General features: G+C 38.3%; 2 protein-coding genes across 3 annotated transcripts; both read right to left on the reverse strand.

Moving 5' to 3' along the window:
* Positions 1 to 201: 201 nt before the first annotated feature.
* Positions 202 to 8873, reverse strand: syt19 (synaptotagmin XIX). The gene is made up of 9 exons (XM_084735040.1): positions 7837 to 8873; positions 6431 to 6662; positions 6267 to 6340; positions 4673 to 4795; positions 3305 to 3487; positions 3026 to 3175; positions 2773 to 2892; positions 1080 to 1191; positions 202 to 999 (listed from the first exon to the last, which is right to left on the reverse strand). Exons 2-9 carry the CDS (start codon positions 6627 to 6629, stop codon positions 692 to 694), a joined length of 1269 nt encoding a protein of 422 aa, XP_084591166.1. The 5' UTR covers positions 6630 to 6662; positions 7837 to 8873; the 3' UTR covers positions 202 to 691.
* An 84-nt stretch (positions 8874 to 8957) lies between these two features.
* Positions 8958 to 13270, reverse strand: LOC146316058 (uncharacterized). 2 transcript variants are annotated; one of them, XM_084734162.1, is made up of 6 exons: positions 13074 to 13270; positions 12763 to 12814; positions 12208 to 12395; positions 10574 to 10747; positions 10160 to 10270; positions 8958 to 10005 (listed from the first exon to the last, which is right to left on the reverse strand). In XM_084734162.1, exons 1-6 carry the CDS (start codon positions 13224 to 13226, stop codon positions 9892 to 9894), a joined length of 792 nt encoding a protein of 263 aa, XP_084590288.1. In that variant the 5' UTR covers positions 13227 to 13270; the 3' UTR covers positions 8958 to 9891. The 2 variants fall into 2 exon arrangements, with proteins under 2 accessions (XP_084590288.1, XP_084590287.1); XM_084734161.1 differs by lacking the exon at positions 13074 to 13270 and adding an exon at positions 12919 to 13051.
* Between the last annotated feature and the right edge of the window lie 6810 nt (positions 13271 to 20080).

A 20080-nucleotide genomic window follows, 5' to 3' on the forward strand; every position in this document is an offset into this window, starting at 1 on the left:
CCAGTATTCAAATGTAAAAAAAAAAAAACACAACAGAATAAAAACATAAAATAGCTCTGTACAGCTCGTCTGGTTTAATACAAGTCTCCTAAAGCCTCGACATGCCAAGTTGACTTGAAAGATGTGATTTACACCGTGTTTTTGCCTAAATCTTCACTGTATATCCTTTACTTGGAGCCACATTCACATGCACATGCAAGCAGGACAGAGGCAATTTATGTTTTTTTTTCCAATTATTTTTTACATTTGAAAACTGTTTACCATTCACTTACATTGTTTGGGAGATTCTGCAACACTGTTGTCCTGTGACACTCCAGCAGTGTTTTATAGACTAACAAAATATAACCGACCCTCAATCAGCATGAGGGTGAGTAAATATTGACTAAATTTTCATTCTTGGGTGAACTATTCCTTTAAATTGAACGTTGTTGGAGACATCTGTGGCTGTTAAACAAATGTAACTTATTAAAAGATTAAAAATGTTCATGAAAGTAGACTGAGTAACCTCAGGTTTTAGGTGGCCCATCACTCCACTGTCCTGGTTAGAGCAGAAAGGTCTTTCTGCCACTGAGTAGTCCATGTTTGGCCTGCAGTTAGCAGATACACATCCCTCTTCAGCCTGATACACAAGCACCACAGATTTCAAATAAATACAAGAAGGAAGTGCAGGAGTGGATTTATGAGATGACAGTCAGATCAGCAGGCCATGCCACTGCGCTATTGGCTGGCGGACTGATTGCATCATCAAGCTCCAGTGCTTGTCCTCTGAACTTTTCTCCTTCCCCACAGTCAACTGTCCAATCAGAAGTTTGGTCGATTTCCTAGTCCTGTGAGTCTCATACACAGAAACCAAAATTTTACACTGCCGCAGAGGAAACTCTGGTAGGGAGAACATGAGGACCTCATTGAAGACAGTCACCAAGCAGCGGGCCACTGCAGGCGTTTTTTGGTACCTCAACTTGCTCTGGTTGCACTGCACACTGATCCTGGCATACAGGGCTGTACAAAACAGGGATCACATTAGGATCATGTGTTAGAATGTATGCATATGGCTTTGTTTTAAGGTGTTTGTTGTTTACCTGCATCTGAGCATATTTCAGTGTGGACTGTTCTGACCTTTAGCAGTCCAACCTCGAGCCTCTGAGAAGTGGGAAGAAACTTTAAAGACAGGAGAACCTCTCCTACAAGATCCTGTCCCGAAAGAGACAGGATAAACGTGTCAGTACCAGTTTATAAAAATATGCTGACAGCTGTTGCAAGACCATAAATAACAGCAAGAATTCATTTCTACAGTATACATGTACTTCAAAAAATAGATTTCACCCCTTAACAATTGGCACAAAAATTAGATAACTGTTTTATTGTTTATGTTCTTTATCTCTGAACGTAGCCTCTTCAATCTGAGGATTTTCTGCTTTTACTCATTTATACAGCACATACATTTATGACTGCAGGCACCTCCCATGGTTGTGGTGATTCACAATTTTTAAAAAACCCTTCAAAAACCTATATTATTTGCTGCTCTGATTTATCCCGACTGCTGACTCCTCACCCCTCTTAAATAATTGGTAGGGGCCTCAAGTTATCAGCAACCGCTTGGATACAAACAAGGCTTACTTGGTCTACACTGATAGGAAAAAAACAACTATTCCATTTCTACCACATGACAATAAATTTGCATACATTTTACACACTGGACCTTTAAACTGTCTGTATCTGCAGATTACTTCCATACCTGTTATGTTATGATCCACTAAAGTTAGACACGATACTAGATAAAGAAATGCCTGCCACCATAACTGCACCTCATTGGCTGCTGCTGTGTGTTGTCGCTATGCTTTTGCACGGTCACCATGTTGGCGTGATCAAGGTCCTTTAGTAAACAAATAATATGTATTGAGAGATACAGGCTTCACAACAAAATCAGCTGTTTTCTGAACAGATTTTCATTAAATCTGGTTTGTTATAAATGTGAAAAGTTGAACATGATAGTGGTTACTTGTTAAATTCAATTCAGTTACTGGGGTCAATCTAATCACCTTTATGCTGAATAAACGCAGCTTCTACTGGGACACTCAGGCTCTGATCTATCAATAGGCATCATCAAGTGTAAATTATTTAGTATTTAAGCCTTTGTGAATTCCTCCAAAAATGTAGAATTCAATATTTTATATTGCTGTAAATAAGATAAAATAAACAACACAAATAACAAAATTTTCTGAATAAATACTATTTAAATTGAGGAGATTGGACTATATTTATTATATTTATTGTTTCCTCAGTTTATACGGTAAGGTGAACCCAGGACACTTGTTTACAATACCATAATACTACTCTGTGTCTTTAAGAAACCTCAGAATATACTATACAAAAACAACTCATTAAAAACTTTGCATAGATCTAGATAAGAAAACGTACACTATTCTATACTACTCAAAAAACTTTATTCAAAACTTTGCAAATGTCTACTGGTTACATCTGGCAGCTGTGGTGGTATTGCAGTAGCTGCTTCAACAACTGTTGCCTGGTGGATATCTGTACTGAGTACACTCTTCTGTTTGACTCTGCAAATGTCTTTCCACTTATTTACAATAAGACTGAGATGCTAAAGTGCTGCATGTGTTATTATCACTCAATATCTAAAATCCTGCTTGTTCCATTTAACTGTATGTGACAAATGTCATCCCTTCCTCAACTAATAGATGAGAAAAACACTCCTATTTGATTGCATGTGTGTGTGTGTGTGTTTGTGTGCATGATGTCCAGCTGTACCTTCTGAGGTATCTGCAGATCTTCTTGCAGCTCCAGAGGAAAGGAGATGTTGAACTGCCCGAGAGGAACCTTCACCTCTCCCAACACTGTGTGTCTGGAGAATTTATCAAAGTCCCTCACCTGAAATACGCACAGATACATGACCATTTTTCTTTTTTTGCTTAGATCTCTTTCTATTTCTTCAAGAGACAACATAATCTCCAATGATTTTAGAGATACTGAGATTGAAATATGGGTTTTTGTACTGCAGGACCTCCATCTTGAGGTTGATGTGTTGAAGCTCCTTAGGCTCTTGCAGAATATAGGTGAACTGGTCTCCAAATAAAGGGTTACAGCTGCCTTTCACAATACGAGTTCGCCACTCCTGCAGAACTGTCCACAAGACAGGTGCTGCCCCTCCACCCTAAGAGGGTCACAGCAGTAAGTAAGCATAAAATGAAAAAAAGAAAAGCTGTATATTTTCCTAAATAAGATGCTGCAGATGCTTCTTTGCCAGGCAATGTTATGTGGTAACTGATAGAAACAAAATTACCTCATTTCTATGGCTTTCCACTTCCACTCCCTCTGAACCTGCCAACATGAGCCTCAGCTTAACAAATGGCTGGAGAGTGTGGTCCTGGTCGTGCTCCAGAAGCCCCTCCACCTGCAACACGGTGACCACCAGCTGGGACTGCAGTCGGTCATAATAAATGGAGAAGCGAAGCGATCCATCAACCTGGAATAAGAGGGTGTGTTTGGAAAGACACCAGGCACAAAATGGTGCTGTTAATATTGCTTTAACATCAGAAATGTTCTGTATGTATCTCTTTTAACGGTTCATTTTTGTTAACCTTAACATGAAATAGATCAAAAGGAAATTTCATTTCAGTGAAAATGTGCCATATGAAGGTAGGTCCCCAGCAGCCAGATGATGGAAACCTAAAACCTGTCTGTCCGTCCACCAGTTGCTCTTCACTTTGATCCAGGCTGAAATATCTTAACAACTACTGAATTGATTGGCTTGAACTTTTGTACAGAGATCCATGAGTCACTGATTTTCATGTGAGTATGGTCTGGAATACAGGATGGGGTTTGAATGTGTGTGACTAAGTGTGTGCTTCATGTATTGTGTGTATCTGTACGTAGAAAATGTGTGGCTGTAAAGACAAATCTCCCTCTGGAGCAATAAAAACTATCTATGCATCCAGAGCCACCATGAGGTTGACAACTTTGGTTTGGAGCAAAATGTCAACAACTACAGAATCCTATTCAATTTGCTACAACTACTCAAGGTCCCCAGAAGATTAATACTAGACTTTGGTGTTATCTTGGCGTGTCCTCTAGCACCATCATTAGGTCACAAAAAATGTGTCCAATATTTTGGTTTACGATCAAGACCCTGCAAAACTAACGGCATGCCCATCGACCTCAGTGGCACTTCTCTTTAGTGCTAATTAGCTAATGATAGCATGCTAACATGCAAATATTATATGTTAATATAAATTTTAGCATGCAAATGTTAGTATTTAGCTCAAGTCACTGCTGTGGCGAAGTGCAGCTTCACAGAACTGCTCGTATGACTTTGGTGTTGTTAATGGAAGAGCACATTAACAATAGTTTGACATGTCCAGAGAGTGTGCTACTTCTGATGAAATTTCCTGTTATACAGTATATTTCCAAAAAGCTACGTATGCCTCCAGTACAACACAATGAGCAGGAAATGGGCCTTGCACATTTTCATGTCATGTAATGTATGACCTATTCAATGCTCATTGAGTAAAACAGTCGTAAGGGAGCACTGGGTGGTTTCTGAAGAAAAGAAAAAATAATCAGCATTAAACAATGCTAGCTAAACTAGGGTTGCACATAGACAGTTAAAAAACAAACTGGAGCTGCAACACATTTAAACAGTAATGTCTACTACCTTTTTAATGTCGGTCTGCTCTGTCGGTTCTCCGTCCTCCTGGCCGGAACCTGAGGCCGGAACCAAGGCCTGAGACAGACAGCGGCTCAGCCTGCGGACCTCTGTGCTTACATCCTCCACCTGTGGAGCATAAAGTCAAATATTATACAGCATTTCTATCAGTGGTGTTTTTATCAACAACTACAGCACCTCCAGCTTTTATTTGACTTATGACAAGTCCCAACTCTCCTTTGTTTAAACAAGTCTGCTTATTAATCTTTATGTACATACACAATGTTGCCTGTTAGGAGCGTCTCCACAGACTACAGTGTCCGGACAGGATAACAGGAAAACTATTTTACAACATGAAATGAAAAAGTATGGATAATTAAAATATTTGAGGAAATTATAACGTTAAATGTTACTAATGCTCTAACAAAGAGGTGTTGCTGGTGATTTACAGGGCCGTAGCCTGAGGTTATATTATATTGGAAAGTGTTTTGTCCAGCCCTGAATGAAGCCCTGACTCTGTTTTTAATCTCACCAAGATGACAATGCAATCCTTGTCCCAGTTTTCCAAGTTCTCAAACACAGCTCACAGGCAGGAGAGCATAAGGTCATCTCAGTTACTTCACCTAACCTGACTCCTCTCACAGATAACAGTGCTGTTAAACATGTCCATGTGAAGACAGAAAGACTCCTCTCAGTCTCAGGGAGAGACAGAGTGACCTTGTGACCTTTCTTCCTCACCTGTATGAACTAGTAGCATATTGAAATTCATGGGAGTTTTAAGTCATGTTGTAGTTATTTCAGACTTGAAATTAACTTTAAAAAATGATCCAAGAGATTATTAGATCACACCCTGAGCATATCTACATTTTACAGGAAGAGTCCCTTAATTTTGTGTTTTGTTTGCAGTTGTTGAACCCAAATGACCTGCTTTTCTCTTAATGCTCACCCACTGATCTTCTGCTGACACTACTACTACAGTTCCTACTTAAGACAGGGTTTCTGTTTGTCCACTGTCAATAAGTCTTGGTCAAAACAGTTCTCCACCTTTCACAATGAACTTGCTGTCATGAACTTTTTTACAAACCAGTCACATTTTAAATTCAGAGCTCAGCAACAAGCTAGTCGTGTATATAAAGACATTTGTATCTGTATATTTGATTTGCATACATTTGGATTTCACATGCACATACTGAGCCACTGAATGATATAGTTAAACTCTCAAGTTTTTAAGTTACAATCGATTGTACTGGCTTGACACTGAATTTGATTGTTAGTTAAGTTAATGTTAGGTTTTCATAGACAGTTTTCATGATTCAGATTCACCTCTCTAAGACTCACATTCTGAATAACTGAAAGACAGCAGCTTCTTCCAAAGGTTGCAGAAACTGGCCCTGTTTCAGTTTTTACTTAAGCAAAAAAAGTCACATAAAACCATCTATCAAACATCTATCATTTGTTAAGAAATCTGCTCATGGCTAATATTGTGTGGATGCTGCTTTGAAGTGTGGGCCACCTGACACTATAGGGTGGCCACAGAGGATATAAACTGTATGACATATTGTCATAGGAATAAGTTTAACTTAAATACTTTTTTTCTTACCCTAGTACTTGGAGCTCCTGAGTAGTTTCCTGATGATGGTGACATTTCGTCAGAGTACCGCAGATCAGTGCTGACTACAGTAAAAGAGAGATTAAGTAATTACTTTCTTGGTCAGACATCCACATGTGCTGCACTGTTTGTACTGTAATCTAATCCCTACTCACCAGTATCTTGCTGACATGAGGTGTTTGTCTGTTTGCAGCATCTGAAGACCTGCCATGCCAGGATGCCCAGTGCCAACAGAAGAAGAGTGACTGAGATGCCCAGGATGCAGTACTTGACCGTGTCTGGGAAGGGCATCCTCAGCTCTCCAGAAGCCGACAGCAGTCCCACAGGGGCTGGATAGTTCATCAGCATCCCCATGACTCTCCACCTCCATGTGGCCTTTACATAACTCTGCAACACAGGAAGGCTGACTGTGTGAGGAGAGTATACTGTGGATTATAGAGCTCTGAGGCCACATAATACCTGACCTGAAAACAAAAAAAGTAAAGGAGAAGAGGAGGTAAAGGAGTTGCTGCTGAAGTCATATAACGATTTAGACAATCAACATAAAATGACAATTATAATTTTTCAAAGGCATAGATATGCAGATTCCAGTTTGTCAAATGCTTCTTTTTTTTTTATCAATGTAAACTGGGCACATTTCGTTTTTGACTGTTATAGTAACAAAGCAGCATTTTAAAAAATATCAACTCTGACAAGTATATTTCACTGTTTTGACCTTTTGTGGACTAAAAAAATGAATATATATATGATATATATGATATAATATGAATAATCAGACAATAGACAATGAATTAACTGATTAGGAAAATGTAGCTGTTAACAGCAGCCCTAAAAAAACTTTTTTCCTTTTTTTTTTTTTTTTAGCTCCCATGAGTTAGAAGTGGTGGATAGAAAGAAAAAAAAACTCATTTGGATCTATTGTTTGAACAAAAAAGCATAACATACTGGAAAACAGTCTTAATAACTACTTTAGCATTAGTAAATCATTTTGACATATTGCAATACAAAAGCACAAATGTAAATTAATTATGTCTATGTCTGAATTCCATTTAGCTGCTTCAGTTCCAGAGTCATACTACTGTTCATGTTGGTTCACTACTGTCATAGCTTAATGGGACGTGATGGGAGCTTGAACCATCATTAACATTAGTGACAACTGTACTTTTATGACATGCATACACATGAAACGCACACAATAGAAAATTATCACATCAAAATATCCTTATGGCTGCTAAATTTGTAGAAAATTCTAATAGACGTATTATTCTTTGAAGTAAAAGCAAGCAGCAGAACTGTGGCGTGGTCAGAAAGACATGATTATCTCCTATCAGAAACGGTTTAGTCAAATAGCAGTTGTCCTGCCCACACTTCATGCAAAACAAGATGAGTGTTACAAGGAAAACCCTATTAAGCTCAAACTAGTGTATTACAATGAAAACAACAGTTCATCTATTGCGCAATGTTGTATAAAATTGCTGAAAAAGACTGCTGAGGACTTAGTAGACCTTTCAACTTGAATAATGAACCAAAATACAATCACATTAAGGACACAAACATTTACCTGCAGTAAGTAATGAAAACTCAGCTCATCTTCTGCTTCAGGAATGTAAACATCTTCTTACATTTACTATAAATCCATGCTGAGTTCCTAAAATTTAATTTAATAAACACAAAACAACTTATGTGGAAGAGAAGTTAACAGCAGCACTCTATCACATAACTGTTCCTTCAGTTTGCTGGTGCTCCAGGCTCACTCCCTCTGTCCTCTCTCTCTCCCCACACTCACACACTCACACCCACCACATGACTTCCTGCACACCTTTCTGGGCAAACTGGTTTGATAACATTTAAATAACATTTCAAGGAGCTTAACGTGACCTGGTCCCCAGCCTTGCTCCTCTTAAAGATTCCCCTGCAGGCCAGCCTGCCACATGTTCAGGTCACAGAACTTCTAAACACTATATAGTGGATTAAAACACACATCAAATCATCCCACTTGTGCATCTGCCGGTAATAAGCCATGCTGCAGGCAGCTCAAGAGATGCTACTGTCTTCCACTGCCAAAACTGTTTCTCTACTTATACCACCAGATAATTTGTATTGCACTTTTCAGTAATAATTTTATCCAATATGTACAGATCATTAGCTGAACTTTTTATATGTACTTTGCATGGCAGTTTGATACACTCGATATGTTCATTCCAGCTCTGCTTTATTATCTAACTGTATCCAAACCAGCTGTGGTGACAGGTGCTGTAAAGTGTCAGTGATAAGAAACACTCAACTCCCTTACAATTTTAACAGCTAAAACAGGCTGACTTTCAACGCTATTTGTTCCAAAAGCTTGTCATTGTTGACATTATCTTGCAGACTTATCTTGTCTCCTCCTATTTTAAAGGAGGGACAGACAAAGGGGTAGAGGTTATGTGCTTAAAATTAGGTCTTCAACAATAAGATCATAATGTCAAGTCACCCAGCTGAAAGACAAAGTTATGAAAGAAGCCCAACTTGCAATTCCAAGAATGAGGAAGAAAAACATTTTCACTAAACTTCCTTGTTTGACAAGGAAGAATATCCTTCTGCCACTACGCTCATTTTATAATTATACTATTCATGACAAAAGCTACTGGAATTTTGGAAAATTTGAGTATCTTATTATAGACCTTTTACAGGACGACACACTCATATCAATTAAACTTTTATTACTGTTTTACAATGATGATGCTAAAATCAAATGCTTTAAAAAGTAACAATCTCAAAAGGAGGTAGCATATTCCTATATTAAATTATCAACACAGCAGCTAGTATACATATGGTAAACTGGTGTATTTTTAATACAGTTTATAGAATGATAGACTGTACAATATTCTAATTTTGTGCAGTAAAGTGCAGGAAACATACAATTCAGTACAGCCTGTAGAATGCCACTGCAAATAATTCACTCAACTCAGCATCCTTACACACAAATGTAAACCACAAAATCTACATATTAACTGGTATGGAGAAAGCAATCACATAACCTTAATAAATTTTAATATTTAGAGGGTTTAGTAGCCAAACATTTATCCCAGGAATGGCTCATCATTCATCAGCTTATACCTTTAAAATAACCTTTAAGCGTTAGCGATTGGTGTTTGTTTTTGGTGCACAAAGTTGGACCACAGGAAGAAAAACAGTAAATACAGATTAGCACCAGATTTTGTTCTCTCTCTGACACTCCTGGTAAAGAGGAACCTTTTCAAACACAAAACATGCCCCTTCACAAACACACATTTGTCTGAGACAGTGAGTTTGGTGTGTTATCAGAGGAACAAAGCTTAGATAATTTTTTGTAACATGTTTGAGGTATTTAGAGCTGCACTGACATGATGGCATACAGAGCACAGAACACTTTAAAATAAACTCCTTATTAGAATTTAATACTGTTGTTCTCCTATAATAAAGTGTATTTAAATGAAATGTGCATGTCCACTAAAGGAAAGAGCTTGATTAAAATTCTTAATCATTAATATATTCATGTTTGCATAGCTGAAGTTGACCATAAACTGAATAAACAGCCATTAGGGTCAGTTAGTGGTGCTTATAATCATCCTACTCATTACTGTGATGATCAGTTTCACCAAGGCAACACCTCTCCTGTAAAGTTCAGAAATGACCCATGATCCTTTTCAGTCAGTCCACCAATCACAGACAAGACGGAAGAAATGCTCTCCTCTGGACTAAGTGGAGCCTGAAAAAGAGACGAATGAACACAAAACTATTAGAAATTTTTACAAGGCATCAGTTTTAACAGCTGGTACATTTCAGTCAAATTTATTTATTTTCACTAACATAGGAAATTTAATATTCTAACTGTTGAAGAGACTGTGAGTGTTTGACCGTACCGCAGCTCCCCCCATGTCAGTGCGGACCCAGCCAGGGTGTATACACATACAGAGAATCCCATCAGGCTCCAGGTCTACAGCCATACATCGAGTCACCATGTTTAGGGCACTCTGACAAGATAGCAGAAACAAGTTACCATAGCAGTACAGCAGGTGATCCATGAGGGGATGGTGGAACATGCAGATGGTATTTTCACATAAAATCAATTGCTGCAAAATGTTTAATCAGAAAAGAACTTATTTCATTGTCCAAGTCACAAATGTAATACCCAACCATTTGGAACAGCCCGAGCTCCCTTTCTGTAGCTATGCTAAAGCATAGATAACTTACCTTGTATCCCATAACAGTTAATACTTTGTATTAATTGATATTAAGCAAATGAATATTGTGTATTCATCCCACAGAAACTATACCTTGGATGTCCTGTAGGGGTACCATTTGAAGTTGTTGGCCCGTTCCCCCCAGTTGAGCTCCACAGAGCCCAGCAGAGAGGTCATGTTAATGACTGCTGCCCTCTGGATGCTCATGCTCCCAGCACCACCTGCTCCTCCTCTGGATGCAGCTTGCTTCAACAGGGGCAGGAAGGCCTGGCAAGGGCATAAAAAAAACCACATCATTGCTGAGGGAGGAATCCACTAACTGTACAGGGACCCTCGATCAGTATGTTGAGAAGGAAGCTATAATTAATGTTGCATCAGAGTTTCATGAATCTTCTAAATCTTGTGGAAATCACTGTGGCGTTTCATTTGTTTGATATATGATGAATTTTGATTTTAATGGTTTTGCTAACACAATTGATGCTGCACACAATACAAAATATTAATAACAAAATCACACCTGTATACAAAATGTAAAACTCAAGCATTTCCAGTCAGAGTAAAACACATTTCACGTTTTACAGTCTGCGGAGGGGGATAAAATAGTGCCCTCTGGTGGCAGCATGTACAACTTACACTCTACAGTAGATTAATCTGACTAGTGCTTCTATTTCTGTCCATCCCATTTATATCAATGTTGGTAGGTTAAATAGCAGAAACACCTTTCAGTATAAGGCAATACAGTTCAACAGATACACAAACTACATCCTCCAAAATGATCATACAAATGTATCAGTACCTCTCAACAAAAACTGAACATTATAACTTTCATGAACTTTTATTTATTGCAGGTTGCGTTAGACTATGTTAGTTTTGGCTAGGTGTACCTGATAAACTGCTGTATAGGAATCTAATTACAGTTGCAGTGATGCCTTAATATTTGTTATTCCTTTGGGTTTGGTTTGAAGTCTGCATTTAAATCCAGCATCCAGCAAAAAAGGCGGATCAACCGAGCATCTCTCTGCAAATACTGCCACAAAGAGTCAGTCACAAAGACTCACAATGTCCAATTCTCTAAAGATCTAGACTTTTCCACCAAATGGCTCAAGCATTTAGATTATGAAAGTAGTTGCCATTTGATTTTCTGCCCTTTGACTAATCAAATAATGAACTGATTCTTTCACCTCCGATGTGAATGAGGTGTTAAAAATGGGAAATGTGAGTATAGCATGTTCCAGCTTTATGTGATTCAGTGCTTACTTTGCCCCCTGTTTTGCACAATTGGACTGCAGTGTGGCCTTGTAGTTACACAGACTGTCCTTCAATTGGAGCAAACTGAGTCAGCACGCATCTGCCCTGCTGACATGCTCTTGATCAGCGCCTGAATTTTTACCAGCTCATGGTGCTGCTCTGAAGTCCGCCCTGTACTCTGAGGCCAACTGAAACTAGACTTTTAATTAATATTTATGAAATGCAGTCTGCCCTGGACTAAGGGCTTTTGTTACTTCTGTCCACCAAGGTCATCCTTTTGTTTTAGTTTGCAGCTTTCAGGAAACTAATTACTCATGGGTGTTTGTCTTGGTGACAGAAGAAAAAAAGATGTGGCTTCTTTTCTTTTCTATTTCACAACCTGGTACAGTGAAATGTGAGCACACATTTTTGTCTGGAAGTAGCTGATCCACAACACTCAAGAAGTCATAAAATATAAAAAAAATGACAGTAAACATTACCTTGGTGATCATTAGAGGTGCCACAGCATTAGTGTGGAAGTTTTCTATCATCTTCTCTGCAGTAACTGTATGAAAGTCAGCCACCACATTGATTCCTGCATTGTTGATCAGGCAGTTCAGACCCTCTTCTTGTACCAGGTGGGCCACCTCTTCCACAGACTTCTCTATACTTTCCTGGTTCACTACATCTGGAGAGACATGTCAATAGTGTGAATCACCAAACAAACAAAAATAGTATATGGAAAATAAATAAATCAAGTAATGTTTTCAGTTTAACTTTAAATATCTCCATGATGTACAGGATGTTTAAACATGTCAGAGGCCACTGTGCTATAAGATGTTGGTTGATATACATATAGGATTTTTTGTTTGTTGTTTATGTTAATTACAAGACATGAAATTAAAATCATTCATTTATTCTGAAATATAAAGGCCCTCGTGTTGAAAAGTGAGGGGTTTGTGTAGTTTTCCTACATATACAAAAATACTATTACAGAGTTTTCGAATATGGTAACACTTTTGTGTACACACACCAGCCACTGTTCTTTGTCTTACCCAGAGTGATTACGTGGATGTTAGGATGTTTCTCTGCCAGTTCCTGAAGTTTCTGTAGGTCAAAAGCACATCATGTCACTGTTCATTGTAAAACATGCAGTGAGGGACCAATGGCGCCCTCTGTGTTCTTTAACTTTATTTTATTACTCGACGCACCTTCGCCATTTCTAGAGGTCGACTCAGCAGCGTCGTGCAGGACTAGGTTATGAATCTGTAGTAAGATTTTAAAGCACTAGGCCTAACGTACAGGTTGTATGGCTGCATGGCAGCTAGCATTATGCTACTAACTATCTGTAGGTCTTGTTGTTTACCTGCGCGCTTGCTGGCTGTCTGGTCGTGGCTATAATCTTGCCGGGTGAGAAATCTCCACTCGCCAGGGTGTCGACTATCTGTAGCCCGAGCCCTCGGCTGGCTCCCGTTACCAGCACTGAGCCGCAGTTTTTGAAATTCATGACACCACTCATTGCTAATGCGCTACCTGTAGCAAACAGTGCTGTACTCGGTGGGCCTGGGAGTGTGTCTCCTCACAGGGCTTTGCTAAATCTGCAGTTATCGCGTGACTCATCCGGTAGATGGGGTGATCGCTCCGCTTGACCAAAGCAAACCAGAGCCTTTATATGAAGGAGATGGTTCAGTAGAGGTTAGAAAGAGCTGCGAAACTCTCATAGGGCTGTTTCTTACGATAAGGTAGCAGGAGCTGTACTTAAAGTCACACAGAACAGTGGAAATGCCAAGTAATTAGGAGAAACAGATAGTCCTGGACGTTTTTGGCTCCGCACTCCTAGGTTCATACTTTCCCACAATTCATTGCGCACAAAACACCTCATTAATTCATCTTTGCTTAAGGTTATTTACAGTCCCCAGTCGTAACAGCTAGTTCATCAGTTCGACCTTTTTATTAGATCAGCAAATAAAATTTTATTTTGTTTTTAGTTTTATTAAATCAGGTTAAAATCAAACAGGTGACATAATGGAAATCAAGGTGCGGGAAGTGGAGAAAAGCTTTTTTAATGATGTTCACACATTTATGACGTTAAGACACAGCATGTTAAAACAAAAATAGCAGTTTTATACACAAAGATCTAAATGTTTTTACAGCTGGCTTAATGCGACAGAAAATGTCAAATATATCAAATTACAACATAAAACTATTAAATGTATTTGATGGTAAATTTTATGATGAATTGTTTATAATTTGTGTTTATGAAGAAGCTACTGTGGTAGTGACATAGCACACATCCACAGTATACCTTCAGTTGTTGTTGTTATATAACATCAGTTTTCTTTAACATGCAACTTCTTAATACAATCGTGAAACCAGTAGCTATTATTTTCCCATGGTTTGCATATAGGTTTGCTTCCATTTAAAAAAAAAAAAAAAAATCTTTATTAGATAATGCAACAGAATCAAAGGGGCACTTTCCAAGAAGCAAATATTGACAACTTTAAAAGAATTGGATTTTCCTGATCCCTTCAATATTTATGATTGTAGTCTGGCTTTCATGAATACTAATTTTGTAAAGAAGAGAGGGGATCCACTGTTTGCTTTTGCACTGAGTTAGTTTTCAATTATTGAAGTTAAGATGGAGGTGCAGAGATAAGGGTGACAGCACAGCTGATGGAGCTTATGCAGTCACAGCACACAGATGGTTTCTCTGGCAGCCTCCTGAGTCCAGGTTTTCTTAAAGCTTCTGGTGCTTGGGAGCAGCAGATATCCCTGGTCTGCTTCAGGTCAGTTAATTTGGAATTTGGCTTCTATGCCTCCATTTACAGGCACATTACTTTGGCACAGAGCACACAGTCCAAATGATGGGTTGGTAGTGGTACAATGTGTGGTGTAGAGCTGTGCTCCTTGAGCTGGAGGGTGTTAAGTGGCTCTCTAAATATACACAATAGTGAGGTATTGTCTCTACAGAAAATTCAGCAATCAGTTAATAGCTTAGATTGCAGTTGCTCTGCCCAGTAAGTGGTGCACAGGGACAGTAGACACACAAAATGTGATGTCTCCATTTATCCAGTCCTGTCTTGTAAACATTTGCCTACTCAACAGAATCACATAATGAATAATACACAGGACATGTTCACTCGAGTAGATTTAACACTGGTAGTACTGAAACAGCTGCCTCCAAGCTAAAATATATTGCTATATTCTAGACAAACTCCTCTAAATAAAGTTAGTGAACTCCTAATATTTAAAATGAAAAAACTGAGCAAATCCCCATCTTAAGAAATGTATGATTTGAATGCTGTGACATGTACAGCCTGATAACCTGCTGGTATAGTTTTTATGCAGGATAATCAATGTTTTTTTCAGTTTTCCCAGTGTTTTTATGATGCATTCTTTAATATTTAGTCATGATACAAAAATTAGAGGGCACAGTATTTCTTTTTTTGAGAAGTAAAATTTTATGCACAGTTTAATCAGCCATAGATTTTCGAGGTGGCTGTCCATCACCTCTTTTTGAATGTGTGCCTTTCCGCTTGAATGATAACTCAGGTCAAGCAAAATCAGCAGCATGAAGATATAATTTATTAAACATTACACACTCTCTGTGCCTGTGTAACATTCAACCAAAATGAAATACAGGTCGAGCCAGGATGATTTTCTGTAACTGAAAATGGGAATATTGATCATTTCATAGTACTTCCTTTCCCTGTATCCCTTAAGGATCCTCTTTCATATGTTCTTCCTGAAACATCCTATATCGGCTTAGTGGTGAGGAATAAACATTAATGGGCCACTGGGAGACCTATTAAAGGACAAAGCATGGTAAAGATCATTGACAATCTGCATTCAAACCAAGGAAAAGGGTATTCATTTCTGCAACTACATGAGTGTTGTTGGATTCAAAATAGAGTGAGCTCACAGAGAACTTGAGTGCCCTTGCTTACGTAGGCAGGCTAATAGAATGGCTTAGAATGGCTATAAATTCAAGTTCAATACAGGGGAAATAGTTGTTGTTTTTTAAAGGAATAGTTCCACATTTTGGGGAGTACTCTTGTTTAATGTCTCACCGAGAGAAGACGAAATGAGCACACTTTTAAATCTCTCTGTCAGTCTATATTTGTCTGTATCTTTATTTTTAGTGTCACAATGTATGAATGACAATGTAAAAGGGTTGCCTGTACTGATACCCTTGGCTTTACAGAGCTTTGTAGTGAGTGTCAGCTCAATTTTGCTGTTTTATATCACTTTTACTGCTCTCAAAGAGCTGTTTTCTGCCACAGCAGGCAGCTGCTCACTACCCCCTCAGCACCAAACAGCAAGCAGACAAAAAGAGCTGAAAGAGACTGAATATTAGTTTCATCAGGTGGAGAGAAACTACAAATAAATGATAATTACTCTATAACTCCTATACATTTCAAGACCGGATCACAACTTGTTTTCGCTGCCCCCAAGTGGACAGAAATTAGACAGAAATGTCATTGCAGACTTTGCATTATATGAAGACTAGATGCAGCGCCCAGCCTGGACAAAGTCATAATTACCAAACAATGACATGACTTTGCACTTCACTTCTCATAGGGATGAAATAAAAATACATGACATATCAATTAGTGAGCATAAGAAGTGCTTTTAGGCTGATTTTGTACACCTTTGAACAGATACCTGTTTCCGTCTATTTCCTGTCTTTATGCTAAGCTAAGCTGACCCAAGCTTTGCATCTCCTGGCTATATCTTCATGTGATGCTCCCATATCATTTCCAGACAGAAAGACAATAAGCATATTTCACAAAATGTCAAACACATGTAGTCCTTTATCTATTTTCTTTGACACAACTGTAAAGAAGCTAACAATGGGTTTCAGTCAGTCATGTCAGCTAAACAGAGAACTAGACTTATTGCGATGAAGTGAGCAATGAGCCAGAAGAGACATTTCTCTTGGTGGCATGCAGATGTCATCCGGCCAACCAGCTGTCTGTGATAATTTGAATTCTCCAGATGAAATTCTGGGTATTTCCCCCCTAAGAAGTATTCATTTTAATCACAATAAACTGTAATGAATTGTTACAGATCACTGTTTGCTTCCTTTATTAACATGTGATGTATGTTTGTGTACATGTGTGCGCATGCCTGTCAGTGTGTATATGGCTGGGTGTGTGGGATACACAAGAATCTAGGTTGGAACATCCATTTTCAATCACTTATTTAATTCACATGAGCTATTTAAAGAGATCATAAATAAAATACCAGGGTTCCTTTCATCAATGAATAAATCATGGCCGTTATCCTCTTATATTCATGTTCTCTTCTCTCTTTCTGCCCTGCACACAGAGTAGGTGGCTACCTCCAGTCTTTATCACATAGGTTTATTATACTGGGTAAGATGTATGATTAAATGTGTTTACATGCCCAACTTTGGTTATTCAGTGTACTCAGCTATTCACTCATTCAGTTTGCTTGTGTAAATACTGTTTACAATAACCTGGATATGTGCTGGCCTCTATCATGTGGCACTCTGAATATGATTTAACAGTCAATACTGTTTAATATCCTGAGGAAAATTTAGTCTGCGAGAACAGGACAGAAAATAGTGCAAATCAGTAGTAAAAAAAAGAAATCCTATCTCAGCAGAAAAAGCAATTGCTCAAACACCTCAACTGCTGAAGGGGAATGCCCTCCATTTTAAGAATTCATGTTATGTCTGTGCTCCAAACGCTGTGTTTTTAACTTGAGATTATAAAGATTTTTCTCGTATTTATATTTCAGAAACACAAATGCAATAGACCAGGATTTAAGAAACATATGGGTCAACAAAGTTCCCCATCAAAAATGCTGCACCTCAGTTATATCTCACTGACTGCTGTGTACTCTCCTTCAGAAAATCTTTTTTTTCAGAGCTTTTCACATGGTCCTCCTCAACAGATGAAGGTTGCACTGCAAACCTTACCATGTCAATAAACCCCATCTGCAAATGAAGCTCAAAAGATACATTTGAAAGCTCTGGGAGTAAATGATAAGTTAAGACTGTCAAACTCCTGTTTCCATGGTCAAGAATGAACCTCCATGCTTAATAAATCAAATCCTAAAGATGGGTGTGATTCTTCTTTACTGCTGTTAAATAGTTTAAGGGCATTTTCTTCCTATACAGTGGTGTTGTGTGCTATTTTGCGGGCACTATTTTCTGTCTTGTTCTGGCAATATCAGCAGTTAGCATCCAGTTTCTAATAGACTACATGATCACATGTAAACTAAACTGTTGGGGTTACAGGAATAATGTGAGTTTTTATGAGGGGTGGCTGGTGATAGTCATTTGGTGATATTGTCATGCTGTTATATTATGAAGCTATAGAAAACATTTTAAGTCTATGTTCACTTGCAGATTTAGGGTGTTTACCATTGAGTTAAAAAGAAAACATCACCAGAAAACATGGAATACAACGTTCTTATCATTTGTCAAAACATTTCACACATAAGTCAACCTGATGGTGGTGGAAGAGTAAAAGTCAGGGGATCATCACAGACATTATAATTCATCCTTTTGGACCAATGACTGTCTAAACCAGATTTCATTAAACTCCAGTACTAGTAGTAGCGGACCATGGCACTAGTGTGCAACGTAATACTTTTTCTTTTTCTGTTAATAGTACACATACTTTATTAGTATTTTGTAAAAGTTTTATGGCAAAAAACACAACCAGTACTCAAATAAATATTCAGCATGAACATATTTTCGATTTGCCTTTTTTTTTTGTCAAAAAAGTATTTTGTACAACTAAGTACTTACTCTGTAAAATAACTATATATATGTTATTAGTGTGTAGGTTTTGTTTGTTATTCTCCATTTTGAGCAGATTTATAGCGAAAGAACAAAGTTCATCCTGCATCTGTTTGTGAAAAGTCTGATTTTAAATGAAAAACCTTCTCCCAGATGGTAGCAGAAGGCAGTGCTTAGTATGAGTGCATTCAGGGATTGTAGAGGCTTCTTGCCTTCTGCAGTGCTTTTAGTTCAGATTCTTCCTGAAGTCTCATGCAGGCTGCCACTCACAGTTGATGGTCGTCCGGACTAAAGCAAGCAAGAAGTCTTTAAAAGTGATCAGCAGCAGCAGGAGAGTATCTTAGGAAGTACAGAGCATGTGGAGATGCGGAGTTGTTGGAGAGGGACTTATCAAGCGTGGCATTGAGGTATCTACAGCTGCCTGATGTCCTAATGACCGCATCTTCAGCAAAATGTTTAATTAGATGTGCCTTCTTTCCAAAATCTATAAGCAGGTTCTGTCTTTGAATAATGTGGAGATGTAAGAAATCATTCCTGCACCAGTGCATCCGCTCCCTGTGGCATTTCTTCGAAGCTCTCTCCCGTTTGAAAGTCTGACGACAACAGCTGAGTCATCTTTCACTAACTAAAAATAATTAAAGATCCCATATAAAGAGCGAGATTTCTGTGCATATATGTTAAAGAGGGAGAAATGTGCAGCTGTTAGTTTTCTTCAGGTACAGGAACACACCTGTAGGTTGGAGACTTTGTCAAAAAGCAGCTGCAGGTGTGGGCAAGGGCAGGCTAAGGGAAAGGAAATGAGATTGTAACTTTTGAAAGGAGAAATATCTTGATAAAGCTTTATTCATAAGTAATTAAACACACCCTTGCTCGACTTAACACTCAGTTTTACAGCCTTACTTGCGATGACGATTAACTTATGATGGCTGATGTTACCTAGAGTGAGCTAAATTCCGATTGATATTGCTGTGTAACTAACATTATGTAGCCAGTTTGATGGCTGTATGACTGTTCTGTAGCATACTTGTGCTACATTATGATTCAGCATTAACCCTGTTTCTGCAACTGCCACTTAAGCATAGCACCCTTGTTTAATTACTACAATCTGGGATTTTGCTGCTACAGTAAATCCTATTAGTTAGCAAACAAAAAAGATCAAATCCAGTGTAAGTGAATTTATTTAGACTGCTCTCTGACTTTTCAACTCTTGTACCCTAAATGAGCTACTCTTATATTATGTATTAGATTTTCCATTTTTCTGATATATATATTTTTAAATATTGTAGTAAAACACACTTGCTCAGTTCAACACAATCAGGGATTTTGCTAACCTGACATGAAAGCTGGTTTGTTACACAGAGACAACCTTAGAAACTGTTTAGAAAAGGACAGACACTTTTAAAAAACATTTGACAGATGATTGGGTGAACCACCTATTATCATGTCTAACACAGGCTTACTTAAACCAGTAAGATCAAACTCTTGCTGAAGCCAGTTGGATGAGAGTGAAAATATCTTTTCCATGCGAAAAGCCTTCAGTGTCCTTCTTTGATCTTCTTTCAATGAGGATACTCTCCAGTTCAGATATAACTGATGCT

Source organism: Lutjanus erythropterus, chromosome 13 (genome assembly GCF_056507025.1).
Source record: "Lutjanus erythropterus isolate fLutEry1 chromosome 13, fLutEry1.hap2, whole genome shotgun sequence".
Taxonomy (NCBI): domain Eukaryota; kingdom Metazoa; phylum Chordata; class Actinopteri; order Lutjaniformes; family Lutjanidae; genus Lutjanus; species Lutjanus erythropterus.

Coding starts and splice junctions, on each gene's coding strand:
- LOC146316058 (XM_084734162.1), bottom strand. CDS start 13,226: ATGAGTGGTGTCATGAATTTCAAAAACTGCGGCTCAGTGCTGGTAACG. Junction 12,815..13,073: donor GACAGCCAGCAAGCGCGCAG/GTAAACAACAAG, acceptor TTTGACCTACAG/AAACTTCAGGAACTGGCAGA. Junction 10,006..10,159: donor CTGACATGGGGGGAGCTGCG/GTACGGTCAAAC, acceptor TCTCTTTTTCAG/GCTCCACTTAGTCCAGAGGA.
- syt19 (XM_084735040.1), bottom strand. CDS start 6,629: ATGGGGATGCTGATGAACTATCCAGCCCCTGTGGGACTGCTGTCGGCT. Junction 3,488..4,672: donor AGACCGACATTAAAAAGGTA/GTAGACATTACT, acceptor CTCTTATTCCAG/GTTGATGGATCGCTTCGCTT. Junction 3,176..3,304: donor TGGAAAGCCATAGAAATGAG/GTAATTTTGTTT, acceptor TGACCCTCTTAG/GGTGGAGGGGCAGCACCTGT.